Source organism: Epinephelus moara, chromosome 18, assembly GCF_006386435.1.
Source record: "Epinephelus moara isolate mb chromosome 18, YSFRI_EMoa_1.0, whole genome shotgun sequence".
Lineage (NCBI taxonomy): Eukaryota > Metazoa > Chordata > Actinopteri > Perciformes > Serranidae > Epinephelus > Epinephelus moara.
This window is the reverse complement of record NC_065523.1, coordinates 30521712-30543013: the sequence shown is the minus strand read 5'-3', so window position 1 is coordinate 30543013 and position 21302 is coordinate 30521712. Positions and strand designations below refer to the sequence as shown.

General features: G+C 42.9%; 1 protein-coding gene across 1 annotated transcript in view; it reads left to right on the top strand.

The window, feature by feature from the left end:
* The window catches only part of LOC126405058 (protein kinase C beta type), a 150898-nt gene that overhangs the window by 114242 nt on the left and 15354 nt on the right, over nt 1-21302 (top strand). The window contains exons 10-15 of the mRNA XM_050068576.1: nt 3654-3827; nt 6412-6503; nt 8823-8885; nt 11214-11352; nt 11588-11668; nt 14357-14464. Of these exons, the coding sequence (XP_049924533.1) occupies nt 3654-3827; nt 6412-6503; nt 8823-8885; nt 11214-11352; nt 11588-11668; nt 14357-14464 (657 nt within the window). The remainder of the gene's footprint in view (nt 1-3653; nt 3828-6411; nt 6504-8822; nt 8886-11213; nt 11353-11587; nt 11669-14356; nt 14465-21302) is intronic.

Here is a 21302-nt window from a genome sequence, read left to right as displayed (position 1 = left end):
CTTTTATGACCTGGTCACAAGCCTGCTGCAACTTTTATGAGATGACCTGCGAGCTGAGACTTGACCTACATTTTGAACCGCTATTTGCAGCAGCTGCTGGTTCTTCAGGAAAGAAGATATGAGGGCAGGAGAGGAGAAAGGAGGAGGAAAGTAGGAAAGGGAGACAAAGAGAAACAAGAGGGAAGATATGGTGATGGAAAAGGAGAGAAGAGGAGACCGTAAACAAGAGACCTGAGAGAGGAAGACGAGACAGAAACGTTTACTCCTCCATTTGAGGCATTGTTAGCTACATGAGTCTGACCTTGGCTACAAGACATTTAAACTGCTGAGCACACACATGTATACACACAAATCACACATACATATACACAGCAGCACAGAGGCATCTCATAGTGATTGCATTCTGGCATCTGTCTGTTCGACCTCCACGGGAATTAGCAGCCACAGATTATATATGAAACCATATGTATGTATGTGTGTGTGTGTATGTGTGTGTGTGTGTGTGTGTGTGTGTGTATCTCTCACAGGTGTAATTACAAGCAGATGTGCTCCCAGATTTCACAATTAAAACAAAAAGGATTCAGGATTGCATGACTGCTGCCAACCTCTTTCTCCGCCATTCCCTCTGCCCTTCACTTCCTCCTTCAATCTTTCTACCCATTTTTTTAATCCCACTCTCCTGGCCCATCCACCTTCCTTTATCTCCATCCGCCCCCCACACTGTGTGCCCTAAAGAAAGACATGTGAAATAATCCCCTCTTTCTCTTCCTACTTTTTTTCCTACTTTTTCTCCTCCCTGATATCCGTGAAGGGCAAAGAGAAGCTGAACAGTATAAAAATCTTTCAGAAGCACTAAATAATCTGTGCTCTGTGCCGTTAACATTTTGTATCGGCAAGCAAAGATTTTCAGCCCAGGATCGCACAGTGTATAGAGGCTGTATAGGCCATTAATTAATCATTCTCAATCATCTCAGTGCCGTGCAGCTCCTTTCTACCTTTACTTTACTGAAGGGGAAGAAAAGAAGAAGTGCAGCGCTTCAACGTGGAGAAATCCAAAGCTTAAAAGAATACTTCACACACAAAATGACCATTTGTATATTAATTACTTACCCTGTGTGAAGAAAACTTTTTCTCGCATGCCTCCATAGTGTACAGAGAATCCAAAAAAGGTGACCATTCCTAATGATTTAAAGTAATCAGAGTCTGCATTTAACAACAAGAAACTATATCAAAACATCTGTTAACAAACTGTCAAAACTTGCAGAGTATAATCCAAATGTCATTCATCCAGTGAAATACTCATCTATCCATCCATCCATTAAATCCCTTATCCGGGGCTGGGTCACAGGGGCAGCAGGCCAAGCAAAGCACCCCAGACATCCCTCTCCCAGCAGCGCTTTCCAGCTCCTCCTGGGGACCCCAAGGCGTTCCCAGGCCAGATGAGAGACGTAATCCCTCCAGCATGTCCTGGGTCTACCCTGGGGCCACCTGCCATTGGGTTGGCCCAGAACACCTCTAACAGGAGGCATCCTGATCAGATGCCCGAACCACCTCAACTGAGCCCTTTCGATGCCAAAGAGAAGCGGATCTACTCCGAGCTCCCTCCAAATGCCAAGCTCCTTACCCTATCTCTAAGACTTAGCCCAGCCACCCCACGGAGGAAACTCATTTCGGCCGTATCCACGATCTCATTCTTTCGGCCAGAGCTCATGACCGTAGGTGAGGGTTGGGACGTAGATGGACCAGTAACTCAAAAGCTTCGGCTTCTGGCTTAGCTCTCTCTTCGCCACAACAGCGGCGCAGCGCCCCATCACTGCAGACGCCGCACCAAATCACTGATCCTTCTCATGCTCCATTCTCCCCTCACTCGTGTACAAGATGTATGCTCAATACTTCCCGAACAACATTGTGCTTTTTTGCTAAAACTTTGCAATATGAAACACATCCGCCTCTGCTTGAGCAGGGTTTAAAAGCATGTGCTTGCTCAGGCATGCTATTTTGCTGTGCGTGAGACTGACATGTTTTAAATCGTTGTGATTTAGTGATTTAGTACTCTGCATACCACTGGATGAATTAGACTTGGACTATGCTGCACTAGTTGTGTGAGATAGACAGATGATTTCACATAGTTTTTTGTTGTTTAATGCCAACCCTGAATACTGAAGTTCATAAATAATGTTCGGTTTTCTTGGACTCTCAGTTCACGGTGGAGACATGCAAGAAAAACAAAGCTTTCTTCGTGAATTCAAGGTTACACCCAACAAGTAACTGGTACACAAATGGTCATTTTGCAGTTGAAGTATTCCTTAAACAGGCCTACCAATAATGGTTGAAAGGCTATGATTGGACAGTCATTGTTCGGCAAGGGGTTTAGCGAACGGTCAGTTCCCACAGTGTGGCCTCTTCTGCGAACAATGCCAACAAAGGAACCACTCTGAATGAGCATGAAATGACACAAAATACGCTGGCAGACACAACACTATGAACTCTAGTTTTGTAAAGTTATAAAAAACAAAACACTCAAAAAGCAGTGACGCACAAAGGGATGATGCATCTTAGTGCTACGATTCACCGGGCATTTATCTCACCATTTGACATGCCTTTAAAGTGATACCGTGCAGTCTGACACAAACTGCAACCAAGATTTTTTTGTAAATATATTTTATTGATTTTCAAACTTTTCAGCCCACAAAAGTGAAAGATATAAAACATACATTTGACTTTAATTCCCCAACTCATCCCTCAACAAGAAAAAAGAACTATTCATCAAATATGTTGAAAGATTTAAATCCCCATTCCCATCCCTACCACCCCACCTACCCATAGGATTACATGTTGCAGAATGCAGGTGAAGGAGGGGAGAACATGATAAAATAATCAAATAAATGCATTAATTATTTAAAGTCAAAGAAGAAGGAGAGGGGAAAATGGAAGCTGCAGCTGTAATGGGACATTTATGGGTTCCACCCCTACTCTTGATGAAGAGGCGCCTGTAGAGAGTCGTAAAAATCCAAAAAGGGACTCCGTATCTTGACAAAGAGATGACCTTTTAAGTGTGTATGGTTTTTTTTACCTTTAACAAATGGATGGAGGAGCATGATGCTTCCATGTTAACATCTCAAAGGGTGTGGTGAAAGCTATGACCACAAAGGCTTCATTTGGGAAGAGAGCATAGGATTCCTTTGCTGCTAAACTGCCTAAGGTTGTTATGCAGAGTGACATGCAATCACACTATAAGAGCATTTTATCCCCTCCTTTCCCTCTGTCCTTTCTTTTCTCTTTCCATTTCCCCTCTCCCCAGATGACATCTTGAAATATGATGAATCAGTTTTCTCTCCCCTTCCCTCCTGTCCTTTCTCGTTTTATTTCTGCCTTGACTGTCTAACCCAAAACAGCTTTCCTTTATCACTCCACTCCTTCATCCCTGCCCTTTACAGTACCTCCTCTTCCCTTTCCCCTTTCCCTGCCTCCCACATCTCTCTGCCTCTCTCCCTTCTTTACCCTCTTTTCTTCCCCGCACCCCTCTTTCTTCCAAGGTGATGTTACAATAAAGGCATGACAGGAGCTGTGCGGCATAAAGATTTTGAATATTGATGAATTCATTCTTCCTTGTATTTTCCCTCTCTGTCTTCTCCCCTCTCCTCTCTCTCTAGGTGATGCTGGCAGAGCGTAAAACGACAGAGGAGCTGTACGCCATAAAGATCCTGAAGAAGGACGTTGTGATCCAGGACGATGACGTGGAGTGCACCATGGTGGAGAAGAGGGTGTTAGCGTTGCCTGGGAAGCCTCCGTTCTTAACACAACTGCACTCCACTTTCCAGAGCATGGTGAGTGGATCGACATGTTTTCACAAAAGTGGTATAAAATGTTTTTATGTCTCATTAGAAACAACAGCCCAGATTTTTATAACAGTACTTTTACTAATTGTCATTTGCTGCTGGTTCAAGGCTCTATGGACTCAATGAAATGTTTGGTCTTACAAACAGAGAGTGACTAGAAACCAAAACAGCTCTCCATCTGAGATTCTTTGCCAGCTGTAGTGACACCCCTCATAGGCCCCTACACATCCACATTATATTTGATCTGAAGGGAGCCACAACGCAGTGCCCTGCTGAAGGGCACAGGCGCTCTGCTGGTGAGCGCTGTGGTCTTAACAGCAGTCACCCTGCCTGCTGTCACCAGCTCACAGCTGGAATACACAGGCTGGATTCATATTTGATTCATGCTCATCTTCTGACGTATAATCCATATTACACTGAAGATGAGTCAACAGAGGAGTAAATATAGCTCTCATACTTAACACAGAGTACAAGTCATTTACATTCACATGCCACATAAACACACTCATTTGTACATGTTGCCCTCGATCAATGAACGTAGCATGTTGTGGATCCCTTTGAGGTTGTGGTTAAAGACAAGAGTTGATCGGGGCTACATACACACACACACACACATACCAAAAATGAGTGTGGAGTGTGTTAATCCTCCTCAGCAGTAATTATTTGACCAGTGGAGGGCTTTTATACATATGAGACTTAGCAGGCAGTTATAACACACACACACACACACACACACACACACANACACATACACAGTTCCTTCAGTATTTATTGTTCAGGAGGTTTTCACAGGGAGCCGAATTATCAGCAGAGGTCTCTTCCTCTCCAAAACAAAAGGACCAGGTGATTAAAACCGGTAAAAACCTGAATAAAGAAGTTTCAGTTTACAAATCAGTGTTTCTCCAATGCTATTCGGCCTGGCGGCGACAGGCAGCTAGCCCAGCACCTGCTAATGTGTGCTCAGCTTTTTCCACTGATAACTTAAGATGCAGATATTCAGGAGGTTTTTACCAGGAGCCGAATTATCCACAGAAGTCTCTTCCTCTCCAAAACAAACAGACCAGGTGATTTAACTGGTAAAAAACAGTGAATAAAGCAATTTCATGTTAAAAATGTGTGTTTTTCTGACGCTGTTTGGCTCTTTCTCCATATGGCAGACTCTGTGGATGAGGACACACTCCCTATGTAGATATTAGCATCTCATTCTAAGGGTGAGCTTAGGGAATACTCACTTTGAGTGCCAGGGCACTCTGTGGCACAAACTACACCGGACTCCACACCGAAGTCTTGGAGTGGCAGAGCACAATCTGAGCACTCTGTCTGGGGAGACGGAGCAGCAGAGCGACGAGCAGAGTGAATGTGTGATTAACTTAATCATTCGTTTATTCATGTAGAAATCCATGCCTTCGAACAGCAGCTTTCTCATCTTAAGGCTCATTTATGCTCCCTTTACGTACGAAAATGTATACGTCCATTTCAAACGATGTTACCGTCACTGCCCACATACTTCCATGCGTCCTTTACGTTGGCATGGACGTTAACCAATATATCCACCAGGAGGCAGCCCAGAGTCAAAAGTTTATGACAACAACAAACTCAAAAACAAACATGGCGACTGTGGAGGAGATATTGATAATGTACTTCTTGCATAAAAGACAAAAACAGAGGCAGCGTTGTAGGAGGTGGTGGTCGGTGAGGCCGTTAAATACATCGCGACTGGAGGACGGAGAATTCTTTTCTCTAGTACTGCCGATGAGAGAAATTGAATTGTTATTTCTTCTTCGTGTCTCACTAGAGCTACGTATCGGGTAGTGACAACAACACTGCCCCCACGGTTCCCGGTGGTACTGCTCCGTTTGGCCCGTATCCGTAAGCTTTATGGAAACGTGCAGAAATACGGACGAAATGAGCGCAGAGCACGGACAGAAGGCTCCATCCGTATCTGGATCCGTATTTAACGTTGAGCATAAATGAGCCCTTAGTGTGGAGCGTCAGATAAGATTTTACGAATGCACCCTAAGGTACCGAAAACACGACAATTCTTATTTTCAGGTGATTATACACTAAAGAAAACATACTTATTATTGTATTCCATATCTGCCGATATATCCCCCTAAATCCTACACACTGGACAAAAGCACAATGTTTTCTCCAGACACACACATGGCCACACACCAAATCCCTCCACTCTCCCTCACATACTGTACCTTATTGGCAATTTCTGCAGATAATGGAGGAGAATAAGCTTTTAAATTGATGTTGCTGTGTTCCCTCAGTTGCAGACTGACAGGACGACAACCCGATCACCTCTTTCTCACTGTCTCCTTCCTCTTTTTCCATCTTTTGTCTCTCTGTCTCACTGCCTATGTCATTTTCTTCTCTATCTCTCCTTTAATCTTCTGTTATTTGACCCATCAGTCTCTATCGACCTCTGAGCAATCCCTTTCTCTTTACAGTATCTTGCTTTTTCTTCTGCGCTATCTTACCATTTCTCTGTGACCTCTCACCTGCTTTTATGAACATGAACTTTTTAACGTCTCCCTCTCTCTGTCTGCTCCTGTATCTCTTGTAGGACCGTTTGTATTTTGTCATGGAGTACATAAACGGAGGAGATCTCATGTATCAGATTCAGCAGGTCGGCAAGTTCAAAGAGCCCCATGCTGTGTGAGTATACACACCCACACACACACGCACACAAAGCAGACTAAAAGCAAAGATACATTCTTATGCCATCATAACACAAGATCTTAATCCCGTGCTTGTAGGTGTTTCACAGTTTGGTAATGCTTTTTTTAAAAATCATGTTGAATAAGCCATCAGCAGTTTGACGGGGCTCAGGTGATGGATGAGCAATCCTAGCAGAGCCTCGGGGTGAAATATGTTGTTCGCCCCGATGCACGTTGCTGCTCTAAAGAACTTCAAAGAAATGAAAGTAATCCAGCGGCTCCTGTGAGTTTTCAGTGTGTGGTAGAATACCTCCAAAACTGCAGAATATAATTAAGGTGGCTGGCGAGATCACTGGTGTCAAGTCAAACCAGCAGGCTGACATATTTGACAAGCGGGCTGTCGGGAAAGCGAGAGCCGTGGAGGAGTTTGCCCTTCATCTGCTTTATAGGGAATTAGAGTTTCTTCCCTCTGGCAGAAGGTTTAGACTGCTGAAGGGCAAGTGAACGGGGGTGAGGAACTCTTTTATCTAAGGCCATCGACTTGTTCTGCTCTGTTTAATTTATTTATTAGACAATAGTCAGGATATTCTGCTCCGTGGATGATGACGATGCATTGAACTCTCATTTTATCTTATGGGTTTGTGCTTCTGTGTGTGTTTGTTTATCATCTAAAGCCGTGTTTGCATCCTGCATCGGCGACACCTATGTGGTCATTATGCTGATCACTGATTAAACACTACAGCAAGCTATGGCAAATAAGTGGATATTTATACAGAAACAAAGCTAATTTTCCTATGCTCAGTAAAAGGCAGATAATTTAGGCCGTCTTCTTGTCTCTCTTAGAGTATGGTGATGTTATTTATAGACACACCTCTGCCTCCACTTTGGCCCTGTTTACACCTGGTATTAACATGTGTCCTAGGTGATCAAATGACAAGTAAACAGCTCACAGTGCGCCCTCAATGCATCTACTCGCTCAGATCACATTCGGGTATGGTCTGAGCTGCACATGGCCACATTCTTTCAGCAGTGTGTACCATAATGTGTCCAGGGCCACATTGAAGGACCACCTACACAGCTGATGTCTTGGCTTATCCAACTTAAAACTTTCTGTTGCTGCTGTTACGCAGTGCTGAAGGACCGTCCCCAAAGTCGCTCTCCTCTCACACTGTCAAGCAGTCAGTTCAATGTCTGCCCGGTTAGCACAAGCTTACACAGCAGCAGCTGTTTAACAGTCCCAACAACTTCCCGCCACACTGATATGGCTCAACTTCTTAATAGCCATTAAATAACATTAAGCTAGTGATACTCACAGTTAGCCCTGTCACTGTGTGTATGCAGGCAAACTTTCACCATTCATCCCCGGCATGGAGCTCACACTCCTTCAGCAGTAGTGGCGGGAGGCCCAGGGACCACAGCATGCACTTGACTCATGATAAACGAATAAAAAAAGAAATGATTCATGTGTTAATTTGTACAGCTGGGAAGTGATCAGATCACAAGTGGTAACACGGGATGCCTGTGAAGACTCATTCTAATGCCAGGTGTTAACAGGCAGACTTCCAGATGTCCACTTGTGATCACATCAACCAAGAGGCATGTTAATACCAGGTCTAAACAGAATCTTTTAAACCCCTAGATTCAGTTTATCACTCTGCCCTAAGATTCATTACTAGTGCCTGTTACTCTACTTGGTTGGGTGGCCATCTTTAACTGTAAGATGTGACAGGCGTTGGTTTCTATGTCTTTATAAAGCCCTAACTGGCAACATGCCTTCATTTATCACTTCTGTATGAAACTGGTCCCATAGTCATTACTCAACCTCATCAAATGAATGGCTAATGCATGCTAAGTGCTAAGTCCAACATGCAAGCACTGAATTTGGGAGAACTGCTTCAGTCTTTGTGCTGCACAAACTTAAAAGTTTCTGTACCTCTCTTTCGTTAGAAATTAGGTCATGCCCTAAATGATTCCACGAGATTTAAATAAAGCTGAATGAATAATACACGGCTCTCCACTCTGTCAAAATGACAGCTTTTAGCTGCTCTTTACAAACTGACACCGATTGTGCATGCCCACGCAAACACATGCGTAAACATAGCTGACTGCGTGGTCAGTGTGTCCAGACTCTTCCTGTTGATCTTATCAGCTGCTCTCTGGCCTTGAAGAGACAGCACTGACCTTTATGCAGACACACACACACACACACACACACACACACACAAATTATCCGTCTGTTTTCCTCCTGTCCTTTCTCTCAGAGTCTTTCTAATTACTGTTTTTGTTTCTCTCTGTGTCTGTGTATGTCTGTGTGTAGATTCTATGCTGCGGAGATAGCCATCGGTCTGTTCTTCCTACATCTAAAGGGCATCATCTACAGGTAACCTCATCCCACAACATGCTAAATGAATAACATTTACAAAATACCACATTCATTATGGAGGATTCTCAGTTTAGTTTCAGACTTTACAAGGTTTATTTCAGCACAGTCTGAATAAAGAGATTTAAAATCATAATGAATCATATTTGTAAGTATTGTGCAAGTGTAAGTATTTGCTTTAAAGGGACAGTTCACCCCAAATCAAGTTGCATATTCTGTACTTCCTTCTGTGGTAGGGTTGGTGGGTATAGTTCCATAGAAAGAAAATAGTTCCTACATAAAACTGCTCACAACAAGGTCTGTGAATTGTCTTGAGAAACCAAGTCATGATTTCTGGAAAGAGACATTGCTGTTGAGTTTTTTAAATGTATTTCTTTGACACTTTCAGCACCACAAGCTGAGTTTCATCTAGTTCCATTATACTGGAGAGAAGACAGACATCTCTATGGCTGATATCTCCAACACTGGCGTGAACTGTCCCTTTAAGATGTGCACTGCAGAACCACAGGGAAGGAGTTAAAAATAATGCGTATTAATCTGTAATATTTTTCTGACTACGTCACCCATCCCCAGTAACCACAGAAGAAAAGTAGGATTTTGACCTTTAGACTTCAGCTGCAATTAACTGATTTCTGCTGTTTATAGTATCATGCCGAGAATCCGCCCCCACAAACGCTGCCGTGCTCCCAACTGCAAATCAGAATCTGTCATCTGGTGTACTGTAACTGCAGCTCGACCTCTTGGATTAAGCAGAGCATCGTTCCCTATCAAACTCACACTAAATTGCACAGGACAGACTGTAGAGGAGAAGAAAACTCAGGAGTAAAAAAAAGCAAATGAGATGATGAGCCTACGTGGTCCATGTTGGATAGTGAATTGAGTGTTGTTTCCCACTGACATTGCGTTTATAACAAAAGATGGTGTATTACAAGCTGTGTCAATGGTATGACATGGTCTACACTCCTGAGTGGACACAACTGTCTCTCAATACAACACTGTATGTGATACAAATTAAATTTTTGCTCCTTATTTTGCAGATCATTTTTGTCTGCTAGCTTGATATCTAATATTAACTGAGTACAAGAACATGTCAGATGTTGCCAGATCCTGTAAGAGTGTGTTGCTGAAGGCCAAGACACAGCAAACCGACATCAAAGAACTAGTGGCAACAAAAACCGACTGTTTCATCACTTCACATTGCCTGTGTCTTGGCTAAAAAGACTATAGCTGGCAGCCAACCAGGACGAACGTTCTGCACCTGTGTAAGAGGAAATAATTGTCCACAGCAGCAGACAGTGGAAGTCATCATTCACAGAGGGGAACTGGAGGACCGTCATGACTTAGTTAGCCAGTTAGCACACCAACAACACAATCCAATGTTGAAAGAACAAAGCCAAAGATAGTCTGTAACAGAAGATAACGCAATACAAGCTGCGCCAGTGGAATTAAATGGTATACGTTGGCCTCCTCAGTGGGTGTGGGCATCTCTTCCGTGCATACTCCCACCTTGTTTGGAAGTGTAGTTAATGACATGTGGATGGATGAAATCAGATTCAAAACAATACAACACTATATACAGTAATAATTTAATGTTTCGTTTGTCTGTCTGAAAAAATGCCATTGTAGTGTGAGAATGTTCAGAAGGATTGGGGCTTGTGAAAACTGGGTCCAATATTTACTTTAGTGACTATCGGGCAAAGGACACGGTCATAATCTGTACTCATGTTAACTTTTCCCATTGGAATTTAGTCTCCTAAAGGGGCGGGGCAATGGCGAAACCCATGTGACACAGATACAGGAAGTGAATCTAAAGTGGACTGTCTCGGTTTATCAGACAAAGCATATGTATTTTTATTTATCAGTGAGCAATGACACAAACCACCACGAAACATTTCTGCTAAAGAGCTCAATGGCTAAACAAAAATAATCTTACTTTATGTAACAAGCTTGTTTTGATCTCACTCCCTTTTGACTTTAGCTGTTTGTTTACTTTCCTCACTTCAGTCTCTTCTCATTCACCATACCAACACCGATTCAACATGCTTAATCGGCTGAAAAAAAGCCAGCAAGGGCTGACAAGGGCTGGTCACACCACGAAGACTAGGGCACTCACAGATGGCCAAACATCGGCTTGGTGCATCAGAGCCTTTAGACATACATGTGTCTCAAACAAAGTTCAATTTGCTCCTGATTTGTTTCTCTGAAAAATGCCATTTTAGTGTCAGAATGCTTAGAGGATATGTGTCGCACTTCGGTGGCGCAGATGCAGGAAATAAGTCTGAAGTGCATTATCTCGTATCTAATCCATCTCTGGTTTCCTTCCTGCAGAGACCTGAAGCTGGACAACGTGATGCTGGACTGTGAGGGTCACATTAAGATAGCAGATTTTGGCATGTGTAAAGAAAATATGAATGATGGAGTCACGACCAAGACCTTCTGTGGAACACCAGACTACATAGCCCCTGAGGTAGAGTGTGTGTGAGGTGTGAGTGATGGTGGGCAGGCTGGCAGTGCATGTGTTCCTGTCATTGTTTCTGGCCTATAGCTGGTCGTTCTGAATGTTTTTTAGACTACTTTTAAATCATACTTTGAGGTATTTTAGCTTGTATTTAATTAGTATTCTTCCCATGCACTGCCCTCCCTCGCTTCAGTGAGTTAAGTGATTATATTAAGTTTCCTGAACATGGTCTCTTATATTTCAGATCATAGCCTACCAACCTTATGGAAAGTCTGTGGACTGGTGGGCCTTCGGAGTATTGCTCTATGAGATGCTGGCTGGACAGGTCAGTCTGTGTTTGTGTGTCTGTGTCACTATTATATTTAAATGCACACTAATATCTACTATTATTCAGATTATGACAAACTTCGGAATTTGATACCAGTCATGTAAACAGTATATCCTGTTTGGATTTCCTGAATTAGGTTTCCCGACTGAAGCATTTTCTGATTAAGACATGTGGGATATGCCGATATTATTCAGGTTGAAGAGCATTTTTTGGTGAAGAGAGAGGAGGAGCGCACACCAGGGTTGGAGAGGAGAGGAAAAAATACAAATTTGAAAAAAGATGTCAGGCGCACACTCTAAGACTCGATGCAAAGATATTTTCTTTTATTCAAGTACCAACGTTTTGACTAGACCGTCTTCATCAGGGTTTTACAAGACACTGAGCTACCAAACATTTTATAGCACACACAGGTGAGCTCTGTGATGAGAGGGAGTGTCTTCAATTACAGGCACATGCCATGGGAGGAGCTGACAATCAACACAAATTGCCACACAGATGAGACGGGAAAAAAGCACAATAAGATCAAGGCTCAGTTTCCATTCAAGTATAATCTTAAAGACTAAAAAAGACAGAATATAGACAATTCAAAAGTACAATTCAAAAACACTTACATTCTTTTCAGTTATCAAAAAGTAGTAGACAATAAAAAGTATCATTATTTTAAATACAGTCAAATCAGGAAGAGAAAAATGCATTTAAACACCACTTAAAGTGGAAAAGGACAGAATACCCCTGTTTTTTGAAAAATGAATTCCTATAGGAGAGGAGACTGCAAAACAATTGTTAGGACTTTGAAAAAAGACATCTAGATATAAGAAACAATTGTTAATGATTTAGTAGAAAAATGTTAAATTTTGAATACAATTTTAGAAAAAGAATTTTTAGGAAAAAATTGAATTTAGAAAAAATCTACTTACAATAGTAATGGTAAATAATTGAAATAGAAAAAAGTTAAATTCTAGGAATTTTGGAAAAATGTTAAAGGATTTAGAACAGTCTACATATAAGGAAGTTAAGGATTAGATTAGACATAGGACAATCTAGAGTCAAAGAAAAAGTTTAAGGTCAAACTCAACATTAAGGCCACTGGGAGCAAGAGTATTTAAAGTATAGATCCAGAAAGCTTCTCTTTTCAACAAAAGAAGATTGAAATCACCCTATCTGAAGAGCATTTTTTGACATATATACAGTACATTCAGAAAATGCGTCTCAACTGGGGTTTTTACGGCAGTTCGCAACACACAAACTCTTGCCTATTTATGGCCGGCTTTGTGCATTGTCATGGATGTGTTGCACACAAACCAACTCACCAACAGTCAACAAGGCTGGATAGAAACACATGCCCAAAAGAAAAGCCCACATTCCTGGTCAGAGGGAGAAACATACCTACTTTAAACATTACCAAAGACTTTGATATCAACAGGTTTTCAAAGATGAACAAGTGTCATTATGCCGACCTTTTCAAGGAGGTGGTTGAAGGACTGGGGTTGGGAGAGAGTTACTGCCTCAAGCGAGGGAGTTCAATTACCTCGGGGTCTTGTTCTCGTGTGAGGGTAGAATGGAGCATGAGATGGATGGGTGCTGTGCCAGACCATCGTGGAGCTGAGCCAGAAGGCAGAGCTTTCGACTTACTGGTCCATCTACGTCCCAACCCTCACCTATGGTCATGAGCTCTGGGTAGTGACCGAAAGAATAAGATCATGGATACAAGTGGCCGAAATGAGTTTCCTCCATGGGATGGCTGGGCTCAGCCTTAGAGATAGGGTAAGGAGCTCGGACATCCGGAGGGAGCTCGGAGTAGAGCCGCTGCTCCTTCGCATGGAAAGGGGTCAGTTGGGGTGGTTCAGGCATCTGATCAGGATCCTCCTGGGCGCCTCCTGTTGGAGGTGTTCCGGGCTCGTCCAACTGGTAGGAGGCCCCGGGGCAGACCCAGAACACACTGGAGGGACTACATATCTCATCTGGCCTGGGAACACCTTTGGGTCCCCCAGGAGGAGCTGGAAAATGTTGCTGGGGAGAGGGACGTCTCGGGTGATTTGCTCAGCCTGCTGCCCCTGTGACCTGGCCCTGGATAAGCGGATGAAAATAGATGGATGGGATGGACAGCTGCATGTGAACAGCAATATTAGTGGAATATTCATTTTTATTACACATGTTAGCAGCTTAGTAGGAATGTTGTCTTTTCCGGAATAAGGGCAAAAACCAGAGTATTTTGTGCATGTAAATGTAGTCAATGTGTGTCTGTAATAAGTTTTATAAATAGAATTATTAAACCTTGTAAAAAAAAAAAAAAGAGGCAGTATTCATATAGACTCCTTGTATTCATGACTAAATGTGACAAAAAATACAAACATTCATGATCATAGCCTTTAAAGTTTGACATTGCGTAATGAAAGGTTAGCTATTAAATTATACCCCGTGATGAGTTTTTCTCTCAAGGCATTAATAATTGTTAGAGCAGATGTGACATTTTCAAATCCTGGATATCTCATTTGGAGTGTGTATTGTAAATTTGTGAGCATTACAGGCCTGCAGTGTTTTTATTCTGAGGAGTTTCGACCAAAAAAGAAAACACATTTAATGATTCAATTTAAATGTCCTCTGTTTGTCCTATCCTGCCCTCTGCCTCCTCTCCTCTCCTCTCCTCTCCTCTCCTCTCCTCTCCTCTCCTCTCCTCTCCTCCAGCCTCCATTTGACGGTGAAGATGAGGATGAGTTATTTCAGTCCATTATGGAGCATCACGTCTCCTATCCCAAGTCAATGTCCAAGGAGGCTGTCGCTATCTGTAAAGGGGTGAGTGTACACAGACACACAGACACACACACTGCATACAACACAAGTCCTTGTCTGTCTTGCGAGCTCAACCTTGCTCCCTCCTCACAAAATCTCTCTCCTTCTTTCAGCCTTGCTCCCTCTCTTCTCGACACTCTTTCTCTCTTCCACTCACACACACACACACACACACACACACACACAGATGAGAGAATTGGGAGGGTATTAAATTTGTCTGAGGAAAGGAACCAGGAACAAGGAGAAGGAGGAGGTGAGCGGAGAAAGGAGGAAGAGAAGGAGGCAGAGGGGGACATCAAAATTATCTGCATAATTAAAACCATTGTGGGGGAACATTTATTTGGAGTGAAACAACATTGTCCGCTCTCGCTATCTATCCTGCCTCCATCTCCCTCTCTCTCTGTCTCTCTCTCTCTTTCTCTCTGTCTGTCTCTCTATCTGTCTCTCTGTCTCTCTGTCATAACGCTCTACTTTCCGTCCTTCTCTCTCTGCAGTGTTCATTGTTAAGCCGCTGTTTTGCTTTTTTCATTGTACATCCTCTCTATCTCTCTCACACACAGACGTGCACACACACACACACACACACACACGCACACGCACACACATACACATCGCACTGCTCTAATAGCCTAAGCCTGTGCTGCTCAGTTGACTGTGGAAACTCCTCTTCAGAAAATACTGTCCAGCACCAAATGATGCTCTGACACTTCCCGACTGAACTGGACTGGACCTGTGTGTGTGTGTGTGTGTGTGTGTGTGTGAGAGAGAGAGAGAGAGAGAGAGAGAGGTTACTGATTACCGCTATAAATGAAGTGGGTCCTCTCTATCAAACCACCACCTCTCTGTCTCATCTCCCAACTCTATGCTTCACTGACCACGACAAACTGCGCACACACACACTCACAAACACACACACACACATTCATTTGCTTTCAGGACCAAACGGAGCTCGGCATGAGAGCTTTCATTCTTTACTGTATATCCGGTGCATCAATTTGTAAACATAACAAAACTATTTTCATACTTTAAAGGAGCTTTATGTGGAATTCAGAGCCTTTATATAGCAGCAAACAGCCATTTGCTATATGTAAAGCTATAGTGGAGTGATGGGGACTGCCCATTGTTTTGATGGCTCACTATTCTGCAAAGTAGGGTGGGTCATACCTTCGCCATGGTAGGGAAAAAATATCACGGCAGGGCCGACTGATTACAGGCCTTGAGTCTGTCTAACTTCAGGGGAAAAGTGTATTTTTGGATTAGTGGGTGTTTCTTTTTTGGGGGGATAACAGGCTGTCGGACATATGGGATTTTGGTCCAGTGGGACATTTGTCATTTGACTACAGGGGTTTCAGGATAATGGATCCTTTGGAGCAATGGCATGGTACTGGTGTAGGCTAGTGGTGTCCCAAGCGGAGAATGAAGTCATGCTCCCACTGTGTTTTGTAATCTGAGTTTCTTTGTTCCATGTTGTGGTGGACAATTTGGCAGCGTGTGCATGTTGCTGCATGGGAGTCCTTGTGTGTGTTTTCAACTGGCTGGTTAATCGCTACTGCTCTGCACTGCACTCATATGGCAGTTACTGCTTGTAACACCGCCCCAGCTCATGGTGGCGGTATGGTGTTGTCACAGATGCGTAACACCCACCCTCCGTTTCCAGCCTCAGTCAGCACTGTACACACTGTTAGCACTGATAGCTGCTAGCCACATGCTCAGCTACCTTCATGCTGAGAGCCGTGTGCAGACAATCCCAGCTCAGACTCTGAAGCATAGATATGCTCTGAATTTCTCATACAGCTCCATTAACAAGGTACGCACAGCTGTTCTTAAAAAGAGTAAGAGAGATATCTCCCTGCTAATTCTTTCTGAAGCTCCACCCTTACACAAGCTCTGCAGTAACCTACAAGCCAGCACACACACACATTGTGACATCACCATACAATGCAAACCTGAATTAAGACACACACACTCACACTAAATTTAAAGGCAAAGGCATTTAAAAGCAAATTGATGACCAATATGTCCAGTGACACACACACATGCACACACCACACACATACACACAGGCTGCATTATGTATTAGTGATGATTACTGGGTCGTAGTGCTACAACAGTGGATCTTCAGTGGAGCATGAAAGCTCGCCTCCGTCCACCCCCACAGCTCCCACTGCGCCCTGCCAGCACTGCCTGGGTTAACTCAATGTATGAACGTGTGTGTGCGTGTGTGTGTGTGTGTGTGTGAGGACTACATGAAGCTTTCCCTCTAAAATGCTACAAGATATTTCCATTTTGAAAAAAAAAGAAAAAAAACATCATGTGAAGTTTATTTTTCACTACTCTGCAGTGAATCCAGTGCAGTCTGTGAACTCGATGGTATCGTGCATGCAAAACTTTAGCTTAAATAGCCAGTTGTTCTAATTTAGTGCTGTAAATGTATTTTGTAAGAAGCAGTGTCCCTGTTTTTAAATAACAGCCTGGAATTAGGGATGTCCTGTGAGGAGATTTTCAGTCAGAGCAGGAAGATCTTCCAAAACGATTGTTGAATTTTGGTGTAAAACAAAAAGTTGTTTGATTTTACCAGTTTCGAGAAAAATTGTTTTCGGTATGATGAGTTCTTACCAAACCACACTCACCAAACTATGTCACAGCGCAGAAGGAAGCATGCATCTACTCATAGACGAGAGGCTCCTGCCCGTGACAGAGAGGGTATTGACATTAGTGCCGTCATCCTCGGATGAGCTGTAACGTTAGCTAGCTCAGGGGTGCTAGGTGAGCTAGCAGTAGATGCATGTTTCCTTCTGCACAGTGACACAGTTGGCAGGTGTAGTTTGGTAGAAAGAAAATAGTTCCTACATGAAACTGCTCACAAAAATGTCTGTGGATTATCTTGAGTAACCAGGTCATGATTTCTGGAAAGAGACACTGCTGTTGAGTTTTCAGATGTTCAGATTTTTTAGGCACCTTGAACATCACAGGGCGAGTGCCATCTGGTTCCATTGTATTTGAGAGAAGGCAGACATCTCTATGGCTGATATCTCCAACACTCAGCAACTCACACCAAAACAATCTAGACTGATAAATAGCACTACAGATAGGAGGAAATATATGTATTTTTGATTTGGGGGTGAAGTGTCCCTTTAAGATCTTTATCACTGATGTTTTAGATAACTGAAAAATTTTGTAGTATCGAGCTGTAACTGCTACAAACCTTTCGGCATGATGTCACATCATCCCTTCACTGGTTATCTGTGTTTTAGGGTGCATACTTCCCTTAGTATAATTAGGATTTCATACCTGCCGACACACTGTACAGTGCTGAGGTCATGTACTGTATGCAGCAGGCTTGTGGTTTGCGTGTGTGTTAGTGTGTGTGAGCACATATGTGGAAAGGGAGTGATCAGAGACATTTCCACTCCCCTGCTTCCACCCTGACCAGCATCCATATTTCATGGCCAGCAATGGGCCACAGTAGCACACATACTACACACACACACACACACACACATGCATACAAATGCTTGAGATGCCACTCCAGTATGTTCCGTAGTGCTGTAGTGTTCAGGACATGGTGTCTTCAACCACATGATTCTACAACAAAGAGTAATTGTGCAAGTATGTCCTGTCCTTACACATCCACAGGCACACTTACACTCACGTACACACACCCTTTTCCAATGCAATTCCCTTTTCTTTTCTTTTATGCAAGAAGCACAGCTTGGTTTTCATGAAACGTTGTAATCATGAGTATGGAGTCAGAGCATGCAGGTGAAAATGCAGTGTGTTGATTATCCAGAGGACAGGAGATTCGGAGCTCTCGCTTCAAGCAGAGGCACACTAGCCTTGCCACAGTAGTCTGTAACCGGTGTTACACAATGTTCCAGCATACACCAATATTAACGACATCACTTGCCCACTGGCCCCACCGTCGTTTAGCTTTTCTTTTTTTTTTTTATCCTAGTTAAAAGACAGATGCTACAATTATAAACTGTAAGTGCTCCATACAGCAGCAGCAGAGTTGCAGTACAGAGTAGCAGGACTTATCAGGTGGTGAGAGTAAGGAGAGCTGACTGACAAGACATTGGCGGAGGAGTTGGTGTCAAAGTGAAACGCAAAAGCGCCTGTTTGGCAATATTTCAGCTTTAACACCCCAAAGCTTATGTGGAACCTGATAACGTTAATGAGGAAAAAATAGCTGGTTACATCGTGAAGAAGTTGGAGTTGTAGAGAAAAGTTGCAGCGGTGTGAAGTGGCCAGTCTGAGCTCGACTCAAGCCAGCTGATGGTGTCACCTGCAACTCCGCTGTAGCCAGTATCTCACTGTCACTATCCTCAATCATATTTTAAGAAGCTACAAATTATATTCAGCCACAAAATAAGCCTGAAATCAAGAACAGAAGTACAGAGAGTTGTTGCATAGAGATGATACACAGTCTCATCTGGTTGCATTGGTGTGAACCGTCAGGTTTTTAGAACGTTGCAGAACGTTGCATTGCAAGTATCTGCCTGTTTCAACTGGGCTTTAGACACACCTTTTTTTCTGTGATACTGTGAAAACACCTTGAAACAGAAAAGATTGTGCACTTATTGTGTTAGATTCTCATGCATGTACACACGCTGTTCGACCCTGCACAGCATCAAAATAGAGACTGATGATGAAACACAAAAGAAATGATTGTATAGGAAGAAGGAAAGCCCAGCTTAACCAGATGGCGAATGCAGCCTGTTAATATCAAGTGACCAGAGCAAGTAAACCACATTGTTCTCACATATGCCATTATTTCCCGCAATCAGTGACCTGTTTCGGTCTGGCTGCTTTGTGGTCCGTTGAATGTGCTGTTCTCCCTCACTCGGTGCACGCAGTGAGGAAGGCAGCAGACTCATTGAGACTCTGTTCGAAGGAAAGAAGCTGCTGTAACTGTGCAGTCTGCCCAATAAGCCACCAGCGTTACTGCTAGAGTCTTGTAAGAATATGCTGAAAGGGTCTTTTAAAAAAAGACAAATCTACTGTATCAGCACAGGTGTTTCTTTAAGTGTTCCCCAAACTGGATCGCCTTGAAACTGTTGTGCATGCACATTTAAACAATGTGAGTAAGACAGTCAGTCAGTTAAGAATATCAACTCTCTTAGGCCATTGAAAAAGAAAAACATCGGCGTAGAAGCAAAAGAATATGGAGGAATATATGTAGAAAGAGAGAAAGATTATTGTTGCTTCTGTTTGGAAAATATTCCAAACAATTACATATGTGTTATATATTCTTTACTCAACCATCGGCTTTCTGCACGCCTTTAATATAGGTATGTGTGTGTATGGATGAGTAATTGAGCGCATTTGCACATATCTCTTGAACAGCCAGTGTGTTTATGAACACACATACGTTCATGTGTGTGTGTGTGTGTGCAGTGTAAGGTTGACTGACCCGTGGAAAATGTTATTTTAGTTCTAATGTAATGGGTTATGACTGCTGCTCCTGAGGGAGGCACACCCCACCTACACACACACACACACACACACACTCACACTCACACTGACGTCACTCGCCTTGATGCTTTTCTCAAGGTTTTGTGTGGACAGACATCGTAAACGGCCCTTAATTGTGCCTGTGGTAAAATTCCTATGGTATGAGAGAAAAAAAGCAACAACAGTTATTCATTTCTCCGCAGGCGGTGGATGGTGGCTCATGTTCGGTCCTCAGAAGGAAGCGTTTAAGATGATAGATAGTGGAACTGATGGATGGTTAAAAGGAAGGAAAGAAAAGAAGAAGGTGGAGAAATAAAAACGATAGTAAAGATGTTTATTTATAAACAGAGATGAATGAAAGAAGGACTCATAAACGGAATCGCTGAGAAAAAGAGACAGGAATGAATGAGATGAAACTTTAATGATGCCAGAGGGGAAATTTGGGGCATCGCAGCAGCACACTGTTGAGTGTAGATCAGATACAGACCTGTCCTGTAGTTAAGGATTATGCAGAGTTTATCTTATGTAAATGAGACAAATCAAGACACAGCTTATCGTTCAGATGTAATAATTAAAGGCTTTTAGCCTGTTGTCTTTTAGCAAACCATTAGCAAGCTAATTAATCATGCAACCTTATCTGTTAATGTTGCTTTGTGTTAAAATTCAGTGTTGCATGTTGTCAAGGGTTGTGATTGGTGACAGCACTTCCTGCATTGATCTTCACGTTTCCCTTAACAAAAGTGAAAAAGATACCTCAGCAGCTCGGATGGCAATGTTGAGCTGTTGGTTGAGCGATCCACCACTGGATCAGGGGTGTCAAACATGTGGCCCCGGGGTCAGAACCGGCCCCCAAAGGGTTTAACTTGGCCCACTGGGTGACTTCACACCCCTAGTTATTAGTGATAACAGTGATAAGCCTATTTCATTCATTTCTGAAAAACAATGAATACTCATTGTAGGCATATTTAAAGATATTAAACATTAAGCAAAATACTGTAAATCAGCAGCATCAGTGCAAAACAAACTGTATCAGACTTCTATCTTAAAATAATATTGTATGAAACCCGGGCGGCTGTAGCTCTAAAGTAGAGCAGGTTGTCCACTAGACGGAAGATTGTTGGTCAATCCCCGGCTCCTCCAGTCTGCATGTTGAAGTATCCTTGGGCAAGACACTGAACCCCAAATTGTTCTCAATAGCTGTTCCATCGGTGTGTGAGTTTGACTTTGACACCCCTGGACTTGACTAAAAGAAAAACAACAGTTGGTTGCAGACATATAAACATTAGGTTCAGATTTGTGGCATTGAGTAAGAAAACTAAAAAACTATTGGATGGATTCCCACGGAAAAAGCTAAACAATTTCATGTCCCCCTAACTTGCAGTAACTT